Source organism: Lemur catta, chromosome 1 (assembly GCF_020740605.2).
Source record: "Lemur catta isolate mLemCat1 chromosome 1, mLemCat1.pri, whole genome shotgun sequence".
Classification (NCBI taxonomy): Eukaryota; Metazoa; Chordata; class Mammalia; order Primates; family Lemuridae; genus Lemur; species Lemur catta.
Genome location: NC_059128.1, coordinates 129,256,936 through 129,270,328, shown reverse-complemented (window position 1 = coordinate 129,270,328; position 13,393 = coordinate 129,256,936). Strand labels below are relative to the sequence as shown.

General features: G+C 43.1%; 1 protein-coding gene across 1 annotated transcript in view; it reads left to right on the top strand.

Annotated features, from left to right (window-relative positions):
• Nucleotides 1-13,393, top strand: part of RSU1 (Ras suppressor protein 1) — a 179,296-nt gene that overhangs the window by 32,393 nt on the left and 133,510 nt on the right. Inside the window, exon 4 of the mRNA XM_045534115.1 lies at nt 9,222-9,342. Within this exon, the coding sequence (XP_045390071.1) occupies nt 9,222-9,342 (121 nt within the window). The remainder of the gene's footprint in view (nt 1-9,221; nt 9,343-13,393) is intronic.

Sequence of the window (13,393 nt, the reverse complement as noted above, 5' to 3'; positions counted from 1 at the left end):
TGGAGGAAACAGGCGTAAAGTGGTTAAGTGACTGCCATGAGCAGGTGCCTGCACTTGCCACGTCCCCTGCTGTCTCTGCAGATGACCTAAGTGTGCAGGTGAAATGGTCCAGTCCAGTAAATCTAGGAGCTCCGTGGAGGAGGTGTTCTGTGGCTGGAGATCCTTACTTGTCCCAGAAGGAGAGCAGGGCGAGTCTGTAAGGTTAAAGGGCATAGTGATTTTAGTTAGACGGGTGGGGGGGAGGTAGCAAAGCTCCCACTCAGATTAGGTGACTGTTTCTAGCCCTGGACATCTCTCCTCCCCCCTCCCCTCCCCTCCCCTCCCTCCCTCCTCTTCCCTCCCCTTCTTTCCCCTCCCCTCCCCTCCCCTCCTTTCCTTCCCCCATTCAATAACTCTGTTCCTTGGCATCTAAACAGAGAAGCTACCTGGTGTGGCCTCTTGCTGAAGTGATTCTTTTTTTTTTTTTGTTGAGACAAGAGTCTCACTCTGTTGCCCAGGCTAGGGTGAGTGCCGTGGCGTCAGCCTAGCTCACAGCAACCTCAAACTCTTGGGCTTAAGCGATCCTCCTGCCTCAGCCTCCCGAGTAGCTGGGACTACAGGCATGTGCCACCATGCCCGGCTAATTTTTTCTATATATATATTTTAGTTGGCCAGATAATTTATTTCTATTTTTAGTAGAGACGGGGTCTCGTTCTTGCTCAGGCTGGTCTCAAACTCCTGACCTCGAGCGATCCTCCCGCCTCGGCCTCCCAGAGTGCTAGGATTACAGGCGTGAGCCACCACGCCCAGCCTGAAGTGATTCTTAATTGTGAAGGGAGACAGACGTTATTGGCAAAGCATGCTGTGTGTGTGAGAGAGAGAGACAGAGGGAATTTGACTTGTTTACTGTCTCCTCTTAATGTTAATAATCGAGAATTGAGTGTAGGTATATTACTATATTTGCATATTATGTATTATACATAATAAATAGAGACACACAGCCATATAAAAGAGCCTAGATAGCTCCTTGTATAACACTGAGCGTGCTTTCTCCACTGATTCATTGGCATTTCTTCTGTGTTCTTCTTTTCCTTCTTGCTCTCCTCAGTGTTCCAGAACTTCCTGGGCATTTTTCCTGCAGGAGCCTCTGTCCTTTCTTACCCTTCCCTGGAAGTCACTTCCTGTCCAGGCCACCAAACGCCATTTCTTTGCCACCCAGTGCTGCTTCTCCTACCCAGACCCCAAATTCAGTCTCTTTACTGATGTCTCACTCTGCCAGTTGGTAGCACATGAGGACCGCAGTGTCACTTAGAAGGGGCGTTCCGGCAAGAATTCAGAGCTTGTGAGTTCCCTTGAAGATTGTGTGCAGCTCCTTGGTTCTCTCTGGGAAGTCAATACAAGATTCCAGCATTGACTAGTTTTTGTATCCTCAGAGGAGCAGAAATCCATGCTTGTCAGCTTTTTAGGAGATTTGTTTGGTTATGCATACATGCTTTTTATAGCTCAGGGACATATATTTTTGCATGTTGGGCTTGATAGTATAAAACCTACCTTATTACTGGCTTGTAGCTTTTTTTCTTTAATTTTTATGTAATTGATTATTGTTGTTACTGCTGAAAGAGTAGGGCCATTGTTTTGCAGTGAATTAAGTCAGGGATATTTTTGGTTATTAAAATTACTTAAGCTGCAGGATCCTAAGGAGGTCCATGGTAGGATGAAATAAGTACGTACTCTGGGCTCAGTAAGTGCTTGTTGACTAACCCAAAGCAGCATTCCCATTGTTATTTATAAAGCTAATAATATTGGGGAGATGTTGGCCTTTCTTGGGGTGGATGCTTAGATATTTTGCTATTTTACTTTTGCATGGAAGAACATGCAGAACCTTTCAAATGAGAATTTTCTTCACTGTTTCATAAACTTTATGTTTCTAAATAACCTATAACGACTGTAATTCACATTTTAATGGCTGTTAGGGGGGAAATCTCATAAAATCCATGAAACCAGTTATCATTAGTGTACTCCTGAACTTCAAACTCTTACAGTAATATATAATTAGTTCATTATCCACCTTGCATTTTTGGCTAGAAAACAAAGGGTACTTAATCACTATAACTACAAATGACCTTTTTTGCATATAAAATTCTGAAGAGTGTAATTATTTGTGTGCACGAGTGTAAAGATTGTTTTTTATGTGTAATCATTAAGCTGGCATTGAGGACTGTGATTCCCAGTTTACTGAAAGAATTGGCAAGTGTGTCATTAGTCTAGACATCACCCCTGCGCTGTGAATAAACGAGTATTTTCCAGCTACGGTAGCTCTGGATTTAAAAGGCTGTGTTTTCACTTTGACTAGGAATGCACCACGTGACATTTCATCTACTTTCTGCAAATTTAGCTTCTGCCTACCTTGCCTGATTCACGCTAAAGGGTGCCAGGTCGTGTCCAATATCATACGAACTCTCAGGGCAAAGAAATGTTTGCTTTCACTATTTCTCTCTTAAATATTTCCCCACCGTATATATAAAATGAATAGTCTCACTCATTTTCATGTATTGTCATGTTTTCAGTCATTTTTCTTGCAACTTTGTGGTAGTGTAATGTACTAAGTTTTACCTAAATAACAAGCTAATTTTAATATCATCCTGTACCACCCTCTATCCCTCACTGCTTAGAAAAACAAAAAAAAAAAAAAGAAAGAAAGAAAGAAAGAAAAGCAATAGAAGTGTATGGAATTGTAAAAATATAACCAGGCATTTTCATTTGTTATGGCAACAGACAAGAATGTCCTATTTTTAATATAAATATGTCAGGTTTTGGCAGCGGTGCCATTCGATTTATTTTGCCATAACTCATCCTGTATGATGTCTTTGGGGACTGTTTGGCCTGAGGGTCAGTGGCCTTTTTGGGTCACCGGACGTAGGCACGAGACAGTCGTGTTGCACCCGCTGCAGCAGGAGGGCGTGTACACCGTCATGCCATCTGCTGTCCTGGCCCTGGCTTTGGCAGTTGGCTCCCATGAAGCGCCAGCTCTGAGTCTCCCTCTTCTTGCCCTTGCAGCAAGTCACAATCCGTCACTGTCTTGCCATCAAGGAGGCAACGGCTGAGCCATTAATTTGCTTTTTGCAAAGAGGCTGGGTCTTCTGGCCTTCATGCCCTGGCCCGGCCCTAGCTCAGGAGCTAAAACAGGCTTCGAGCTTCTGCAAAAGTAGCTGGGCAGAGCGTAGCCCTCACCACACAGAAGTTTGGTGGAGATGGTGAGTAGAGGTGACCTCCGGATTTCATGGCCGTGCCTGTGACGGAAACTTCCATGTGTTCCGAGCAGCGTCTGGCTTCCTGGCAGCCGTGGGCGTTCGTTAACACGGTGCATGGTCTATCACTGCCCTTCTGTGGCTGAAGGGGACCTGGCTGTCGGTGCGAACCATATGGCTCTAAAGACCAACGTGTGACCCCCGACCCTCCCGTGGGCTGCACCCAGGCACAGCTCCCGTCCATATGTTTTGTCTGGTGCCTGCTGTTCCCGGAGCCTGTCGCTCCTCACAGTTCTGTTTCTTTGCCTCAGGGACCACAAGATGCTTGCTCAAAAAGCCTGCAGATCAGCCGCACCCAAGCCGGCCGGTCTGTGCCATCGCTGCCACCCAGTGTCCTGCAGTTAGGCCTCGACGGTTTGAAGGCCAGCAGTATAGCAGGTGACAGCCCTCCGTGTGACCACACTTGGTCATGATGAATTTGCTGCCGGGTGACTTAATTCAGGGCTTTTATTGCCTCAAATGGTGTCTGTCATACTAAATACTGATTTCACCTTAAAACCTACGTGGGGACGCAGAAGTGGACTCGAAAGGGTTTGATGGTAGCACCTGGGTTGAGTATATTAACCCCCTAGAGTGTCTCATTTGTTTTGCTCTTCCTGGCTCCTGGGTTCAATGGAGTCTTAATTTGAATAAGATGGATCATTATACTCTTCCTGGCATTATTGTATAGGATGAGAGACATAGGTATTGGATTAGGGTTTTTGTTTTGTTTTTATTTTTTTTTTGTTTGTTTTGAGACAGACTCTGTCTCTCTCTGTCACCCCCAGCTGGAGTGCAGTGGCATCATCATAGCTCCCTGCAACCTCAGACTCCCAGGCTCAAGCGATCCTCCTGAGTAGCTGGGACTACAGGGATGAGCCAGCCTGCCCGGCTAATTTTTTCTATTTTCAGTAGAGACGGGGGTGGGGGGGTGGGGGGGTTCTCACTCTTCCCCAGGCTGGTCTCGAACTCCTGAGCTCAAGCAATCCTCCCGCCTCGGCCTCCCAGAGTGCTAGGATTACAGGCATGAGCCACCGCGTCCAGCCTGGATCAGTGATCTTGATGTCAGCAATGAATTAAAAGTTTTTCCAACCAAACAAAATAGGGTTCCCAGACTAGCAACATCAGCATCCCCTGGGAACTTGTTGGAAATACAGATTCTCCAGCCCCTCCCCAGACCTACTGAATCAGAAACTCTGGGGTACCCCTCATCGGTGTGTTAAGAAGTCGTCCAATAACTCTGATGTACTCTGTGGTTTGAGACCCTCTGCCCTAGGGCAGGGCTATCCAACAGAACTTTCTGCAATGATAGAACCAGTCCATATCCATGAAATGTAGCTGGTGTGATCAAACAATGGAATTATTAATTTTATTTTAATTTTGATTAATCTAGGTTTAAATTCAAAGAACTACGTACACCTACTGGCCACCCATCAGACAGCCCAGCCCCAGAGCCTACCCTGCTGTTTACTGTTCTGTGGCTAAACTCCCAAAATGCCTTAAGTTGTGGGTTGTAGAATTATTAATTTCATGTGATAGAACAAAATCCTCCAACAGTGAAACTCCTCTTGCTGTAATGATAGTTTATTTTGATTCTTATTCTGGAGGGGAGGCAGTGTGCGCGTTGCCAGCTAGTCGAGGGAAGCCTCTTCCTGATTTTTTTGAATGTGCTTCAGCTCTGCAGTGCCTGGTGGCTCACGCCTGTTGTCAATATAACTGACGGTGATGGACACACGTCCTTGTAGGAGGAGGAAAGCCATTGTCCTGGAATCAGCTGTGTCAAAGGTTTCTTGCAGTTGGAGCTCTGGTTTATCCGGCCTGTCCAGGAGATGGAGGTGCCTCCTGAGCCCTTCTGCCAGGACTTACTTTGGAACCTTCCAGAAACTGTGCTTTGGGGGAGGTATTGTGATGAATTACTGAGTCTGGGCCAGAACACCAAATAGACAAAACTCTAGAATTACATTCAGGTTTTTCAATTTAGTAGGACTTAAAAAAGAAGAGAGTGCCAGGCCATGTGGGGCTTTTTTTTTTTTTTTATTTTTATTTATTTTTATTTCAGAATATAATGGGGATACAAACATTTTGGTTACATAATTTGGTTTTGTACAGTTTGAGTTGAAGTTATAAGTGTGCCCATCCCCTGCTTCCCCCTCCCGCCTGCCTGATTCAAGATTTACTTCGATATGTGCACATAAGTGTTGATTCATCAGTTCCAATTTAGCAGTGAGTACACGTGGTGTGTGTTTTTCCATTCCTGGGATGCATCCTTTAGAAGGATGGTCTCCAGTTCCATCCAGGTTGTTACAAAAGATATCAGTTCACCACTTTTTTTTACAGCTGAGTAGAACTCCATGGTATACATATACCACATTTTATTAATCCTCTCATGTATTGATGGGCACTTGGGTTGTTTCCACATCTTTGCAATAGTGAATTGTGCTGCTATAAACATTCAAGTGCAGATGTCTTTTTTATAGAATGTCTTTTTTCCCCCTGGGTAAATTTCCAGTACTGGAATTGCTGGATCAAATGGTAGCTCTACTTTGAGTTCTTTGAGGTATCTTCATATAACTTTCTGTAGAGGTTGTACTAATTTGCAGTCCTCGTAAGTCCAAACTGTGACAACTGGAGTCCAGTCTCTGGGGTGACAGGACCACATCTTTGTCACCTTTTCCAAAACACCAGCAGAAGCTCTGGGCTGAGAGCATCCCTGTGGTCACGTGATCCTGCAGCTAGAGCAGAGAGTGACGTTTGGCAGCCAGGGAGCATTTGAGAGTAGTTAGAGACTGTCCGCCCAAATCCAGCAACTGGAGTCTCCAAATTAAAGCAGCCACCATTGGCTGGGCAGAAAATGATATTAAATTCTCTGTCAGAAGCAAAGTTCTACATGACTGAGCTTCCTAATTGACGGCCCCATTTGTTGAATTATTTAAATCCATATCATTGATTTTCATAATCCATCTCCTCTTAGAATCATAGGATGTTAAAATGAAGTGGAAGAGAACCTAGAAATGGCTGTAATCCAGCCTTCTCATTTTACACTAGAGGAAACGGAGGCCCAGAGAGGTTGTGAGTTGAATAAGGGCACACACAGCAGTGTGGGGCTGAGCCTGGAAGAGCCTAAGTCAGGCTGGTGGTGACCGGACAGGCCAGGGCTCCTGTGGTCACACACCACGTCGCTCTTCTGTTTCTTTTGTGGGCTCAGCTCCTTGTGATCTCTGAACGTGTTTGTACAGCTGGAGTCATCGGTCAGAAGTTGGACAGATTCATGGAAAAGGAACATTGCAAAGACACAATAAGAAACACATTGATGCTCACTATTTTGTTATATTCAAAAATGCTGCTTCTTGCTCATGTGTCATGAAGGTATCTGGAAAATTCCAGTAGAATGTTTAGACTGGTGAAATATTGCAGCTGCCTTTTCGGAATAGATAAAATTGTTCATGCCATGTATGTATATGATTTAGTTTTTTTAACAATTCATATTGTTAACTGGTTATTTTTGCTGGACAGTTTTTTTGGGATTAGTTTGTTTTTCCAAGCACTCGGCTTGTTTCAATTTATTGACTTTGATACCCTTTGTTTTGTAACTTAGTTTCTTTAAATAGCACACCTTTCCTACTTTATCCCCAAAGTATCAAAATGCTAGGTGCTAAAAGTATGGTGCTGTGCACATAATAAACACTCTCTGAATATATTGGTTGAAAGAGTGAATGCTATCCCATCTGGACAGTCTGAATGTTAATTTCTTTTGATTTTAACTGTGGCCAGGGGGAAAAAAAGTCTGTATTTTAAGGAGAATATTAGCTGTGTAGTTTTTCCGCCCCCCCACCCCCACTTTAGCTTGAATAGAGTCTTAAACAAAAAATTCATATGCATACCAGAAGGCTGGGAGAGGTTTTGTAAATTGAATATGGGGTTATTGTTTGTGTCCACAAAACAAAGCCCTAAATCACATTTAGCATAATTTGTGGTTTTAAATTGGACTGATTTAGCAAGGAGAGTGAAATAATCTCTCATCCTGTCAAGCAGGCGATACCTTTAGACCAGCATTTAATTGCATTGGCAGAGTAACTTTGGGAAGGGGACAGTAATTCTGGCCGCATTATTCTTGGTTTGTGGCTAAATTGAGATCATCATTTTCTCCTGGTTTCGATAACTTTCTTTATTGCTCTTCAAACTAATCCGATGAAGGCTTAATGGTAGCTGGAGGGTGGGCAGGGGAAGGGTGAGGTCTCTGGGATGTAGTACTTCACACGCTTTATGATCTGGGGAGGGAACAGGGACAGATGACACCCAGCAGCTCAGCAGGCACAGGCTGGTGATTTTCTTGGTGGTCATTTACACGAAGCGAGTATCATTCATTTGCACAGAAGTGCGCTATTGACTGTGCCCTTAAAAATGTGCTTTTGCAGCTGCCTCGTGTGGATAGGATTCATGTTGGTATCCAAGAGTGCAGGTTAATTCCCAGCCGCCTGGATCATCCCGTGAAAATCTGTCCTCTTATCTCCAGCCATTTCAGGAGCTAATCTAAGGCCCGGTCATCGGACCACTGCCCTCTGCCCGTGTGTCCTAGTCCAGAATGATCCATATTCTTTAAAACTGCTTCTTCCAATGAAAGCATTTCCGTTACCTTTCACCAAACCTTTCCTCTAAAAGAAATCAGGTCAGTGATGCCTTGGACATCTCAGAAAGCTGAAAATTATGACTGAGAACTATCATGAACAGTGTACCTGTCCTCTTGACTTCTGGTCCCCTGGATGTTGTCCGCTGGAGTTCTCAGAGTTGGCTGTCTCCTTAAATGTTTTAGATGTATGTTTGGCATTTTACATATACCTTTGTAGTGGTTCTGAGCACAGGTGCTGCAGGTTCTGACTGCAGGCAGGTTTTCCCAGCCTTCTGGGGCGCCCTGGAGGAGGAGACAGGTGGGATGGGAAGTAACCTCACTAGTGTCTGAGATAATCACATTTTCTTGTGCTGGACTCAAGGTCTGTGTAAATATTCTTAGTTACCTAGATAGTCTTGGTATTAGAGTTGACATGAGCCATGGACAAGCAGATGTTTGTAGAAAGATTGAATAGCAAATGGGATAGATGAATTACAAACCATTGAAAGTCTTTCTGCTACCAATTTAGAGTTTGTACTTTAGAGATAAAGATGCCTTTGGCTTTTAAATTTGCTGGTATATACTGTAGGGAAGGAGGAACCTTTTCGGGTACCCAGTGGTTTATTTTCACCTTTGATCTGCATGCTAGTATTCATAGCATGCTACTGAGTTGGCGTTTTGTATTTCTACATAACAGTGTATTGATCGGTTGCTAATCTGATGTAACCTTTGTGTATGTGTGTGTATACCCGTATTGATCTAGGTGTATTTCTCCAGAGGCCAAAATGAGAAACTAGGTAGGTTGAATATTTTCGTCATTTAAGGTTGAGCTTAAATTGTTGTGATTTAATGTAGTGTTAAGAGGACAGCTCGTCAGATACTGGATTAAACCAGCTTGCATGTACTGTCACTCAGGAAGGGATTTGGAGCTGTCTTCCTTCTGGTGGAGACACAAGGAAACCAAAAGGAAGAAAACAGTTGCACTTATTAGACATTATATGACAGCTATAAGTCTATATGCTTTATAATATTTGCTTTTATAGGCTGTTTATGATACAGAAGTTCTCTTTTGCCCTTTTTATACTTCTTCCCTCCTCTTCGTCCATTTGAAACAAACTATGGCAAACACTTACCTAATCATCCAAGAAGAAGCATTTCTGCTTCTACTCGGTGGACAGTTACTTCCTATGGAAAACCTACCAAAAATAAGTGAGGACATGTATGCGAATTAGATGATCATATTGGAGTTATAGCTCTCTTTTCTTTGAAGGACAAACCAAATGTGTTGTTGGCATTCCTCCCTAAGAGGGAGGTTCCTGGATTCACTGTCAGCATTTTTGTTTCCATAGCGGTGCCACCAAACATAGCAGAACTGAAGAATTTGGAAGTGCTCAACTTTTTTAATAACCAGATCGAGGAGCTACCCACACAGATCAGCAGCCTTCAAAAACTCAAACACCTGAACCTTGGGTGAGTCTTGGTGGAGGCGGAAGGAGAAGAGAGTGGAAAAGGGGGGTGGGGGGGCGTGGGGTGTGGGGTGTGGTCACGAGAGAAGGGATCTATTTATGTTATTGCACGGGAGAGGTAGATTTCTAATTTCTTTTTATGTTTTAGGTTTTAAAAAAAGTTTTATTGTTTTAATATAGCCTTTCAATGGCCTACATTAGTGCATATCTATCTGAGAGCTAATTGAAAAGCTAATTGTTGGTGCAGTAAGGGAGTTTTTTTTTACTATATTTTATTTCCAGTAAAATTTTATTTCAGTTAATGTTGACCGAGAAGGGACTTATTTGCATGGCATTAACTGTTCAAACAAGTTGTAATGTGGTTGCTTTTTCTCTCTGTTATTAAATAGAAAAAGTTTGCAAGACACCTTCCTTCCACAAAGCGGAAAATATATTCTCTAACACTGCTTCAATAATTCTTACAATTCTTCTATGTAGTTGAGAGTTTATAATCTTGTATCTTTCCTTACGCAAAGGTGAAGAGAAGAGTTTCTATTCAGCTAAGGTCACAAAACCAGGGAACACTGAATAATATTAATAATAATACCTTGTCCTTGGCATGTTGCTTTGTAGTTTTAAAAGTCTTTGTGCTGGCATTTGGCCCTCTCAGCATTTGTGAGGTAGGAAGATAGGCTTTAGTGCTTTAATTTCATAGAGAGGAAGCCAGGCTGTTTCCAAGGGGTTAAGTGACTTGCTCCCGAGGTTAGTGGCCCAGCTGAGGAGAGACCCCATTGTTCTGGGTCCATACGTCCTCCGTCAGACTCCGAGACCCCAAACGGAATGTCGCCTGAACGTCGCCTTCTGAATTCCATCTTCATTGCCGTAGCTGTTAGAAGAAACTGCCCACTCACGTGTCATTCTCTGTGTGAAGTAATATATTCATTAAATTGTAGCCACTGAATGTTCTAGTTAAGTTAGTGATTTACATGGAGTTGCAATAGAAGCTGGCCAGGTAGTTATCAATTTAACAGGAAGCAATCATGAAAAAGAAATCTCATTCATGAAGTGATTTTTTAGTTCGTTCCTTTCATGGGGAGTTTAGTCAGACACTCTTCTAACTGAAGTTCAGTCTGGCTAAGAGACCATCTTTGTAAGATCCATGAGTCTTCTTTTTGTCTAACGTCTGAGGAAAGAGGAGTTTAAAGGAGGGAGAAACATCCCTTTAGATGTTTTTTCTCCCCACAAATTTGGAGCAAATCAGAAAAGAAAGGATTATGCATTTATGTCTTGGTTTTGAAGATTATTAAGTCCTATTGTTTAATTTGTAAGCAAGAAGTTAAAACTAGATGTATGTGTATATATGTCTTACTGTTTGTTCATTTATTAAATGAGTGATATATGTATGTTTATGTATGTACGTATTTCATTAGGAACAATTCCTACGCCGTACTAATGTTACCTATTACCATCATCATCATTGTTTTATTTATGTTTTTCATTTATTTCTATGTCAGGAACCTTGCTGGTATGGGGAATCAAAGGCGTAAGTCACAGTCCCTGGCCTTAAGTATGGGAGGCAGCCGGCTGTGAGTGAGCAGGAACAGTCTAGGGGTCACTGAGACCAATCATTGGAGGTGTAGACCTGTAGTGGGCACTGCAAGACAAGAAGCACCTGAGTCTATAGGTGAGGTTCTCAGGAGGGCACACCTTTGAGCGAAGACTTAATGCCTGAGAAAGAATTTCTCAGACTTTACAAATCAAAGAAAGGCATCTCAGGTTGAGAGAATGACAAATGCTCGGAGCTCTGCATTTTCCAGTAATTGTCAGTTTTTGGCCTTTTTGAGTGTAAAGTGCGAGGCAAGGAGCAGTCAGGTAAGAAGCCCGGCTAGACAGGGAATCGTGAAGGTCTCCTTTTCTTCTAATGAGGACTTACCGAGTTCCTAGCTGTGTGCCTGACGCAGTTCTAGGTACCGGCCATCCAGCCCCAAGGGAACTTGCATCACAGTTGGGGAAACCAGCTACAAACAGACACATGTTTATAATAATGGCAGGGAGTCAAAGGGCTAATGAAAGGTCATGTGTGCTACATAAAGGAGCTCCATGTTTATCTTCCTGGCCACTGAGGAATTTGCACAGAGCAGTGAGTATGAGATAAGGTCAGATTTTCATACAAAAGATCAGTGCCGAGAAGCCGATGGAGGGAAGGAGGAAGACTCGAGGTCATCAGGAGACCAGTAGGAATGTTGGCTTCATGTTCCAAATGAACTAGGACAGTGACGGTGGGGGATGGGCAGGGATTTCATATGAAAAATATATAGGAGGTAAAATTGACCAGACAGTAGCTGATCTGATGGGGTGGGTGATACCTACATTTCTTTGTCAGGTGGCTGAAATGGAAACAGAGATGGAGACAGGTTTGGGAAGAAGATAATGAACCCAGGTTTTGTTCAGTTTGGTCTGAGGTACCTTAGGACAAAGTCGTAAACTTTCCTTTTTCGTTGGACACATCTTTGCTGTCTTCTTGTTCTCTTTGGAGTGGTTTGCATTTTTGGCTCTCAGTGTTTTATTGATTGTGTAAAGCTTTCTGTATTTAATCACATAGCTACACAGACAGGGTTGTCAAAAGTTTGAATAAAATCCCTGGTTCTTTGGGAAAGGAATGAAGATGGTTGTCATTAAAGGGTGCTTCTGTCCTCAAATAGCATAAAGAATTGTGCATGCACAGTGAAGGCAAGTTTGAGGAAAGTTTAGCAAGGGTTCCCTAGAATAAGCAGCTAGAACAACAGTGTATACACAGGAGACCGTAATGCAGAGAGTTAGGCTACCTGTGTGCGTGATCCAAAAGGCAAACCCAACCAGAATTTGCTTTTAAACTTTCATGTAGTATTTGCTGTTTATTCCGATGATTGCAAGACCTGAAAAAATTCTAGGCCACCTGAATAAATGAAGGAGCGTGTAATTATGAATAGGTTCTTAATTCCTTAAAAATGGTTTATTTTGGGCCGGGCGCGGTGGCTCACGCCTGTAATCCTAGCACTCTGGGAGGCCGAGGTGGGTGGATGGCTCGAGGTCAGGAGTTCGAGACCAGCCTGAGCGAGACTCCATCTCTACTAAAAATAGAAATAAATTATCTGGGCAACTAAAAGTATATATAGAAAAAATTAGCCGGGCATGGTGGCACATGCCTGTAGTCCCAGCTACTCGGGAGGATGAGGCAGTAGGATCACTTAAGCCCAGGAGTTTGAGGTTGCTGTGAGCTAGGCTGACGCCACGGCCCTCTAACCTGGGCAACAAAGTGAGACTCTGTCTCAAAAAAAAAAAAAAAAGGTTTATTTTGTAGAGTTATTTTCAAAAAATAAATGTAAACCCATATAGATTTCCATGTTGATAATTATTTCTAGGATAATTCCACTGTGGGAGCACCACGCCCAACTATTCTGGCATAACTTTTTTGACCTCGTTTGTTGCTAGAGCTCATCTCATGAACACAAAGAAGTTTTCGTTAAGCACCATGTTGCATAGTTATGGATTCAGAATTTTTTTTTTTGCACTAAGTGTGTGAGCAGGTCACTGTGGGGGTGAGAAAAATTAGTACCTTTAGCCAGGAAGGTTTCACTGAAGCAGGATTACCTGCAGAGGACAAAATGCTCTAAAAGGGCAGCATTCGTGCAGGCCTTCCTCTGGCTTTTGCAGAAGAGAAGGAAAAGAGATGCTGAAAAGCCTTAAACTGTGGAGTTTGATAAATTTCTCCATCGTAGGCGGGCACTTGCCCATTTCCAATACGCATTTGTAAAATCTGCACACAGACACAAAAGAATTTACACCATTTGGCAGAGCTGAGCGCTGAGCAGCTTTACCTGCAAACACCTTAAGTGATCTGAGGTTGAGCTAGCGTGGCACAAGTAGAAAAACCACACTCCATAGTTCAGCCCACCCCACATGGCCTTCGCATAAGGTAAGCTTGCCTGCCTGGGGTTGACTCAAAATTTCTCTCAAACTGTTGGAAAAATATTGTAGCTGTAGTTGTCACTTCCTGAGAAGCCACCTGTGAGCCATGGATGGTGTTAGATGCTTTA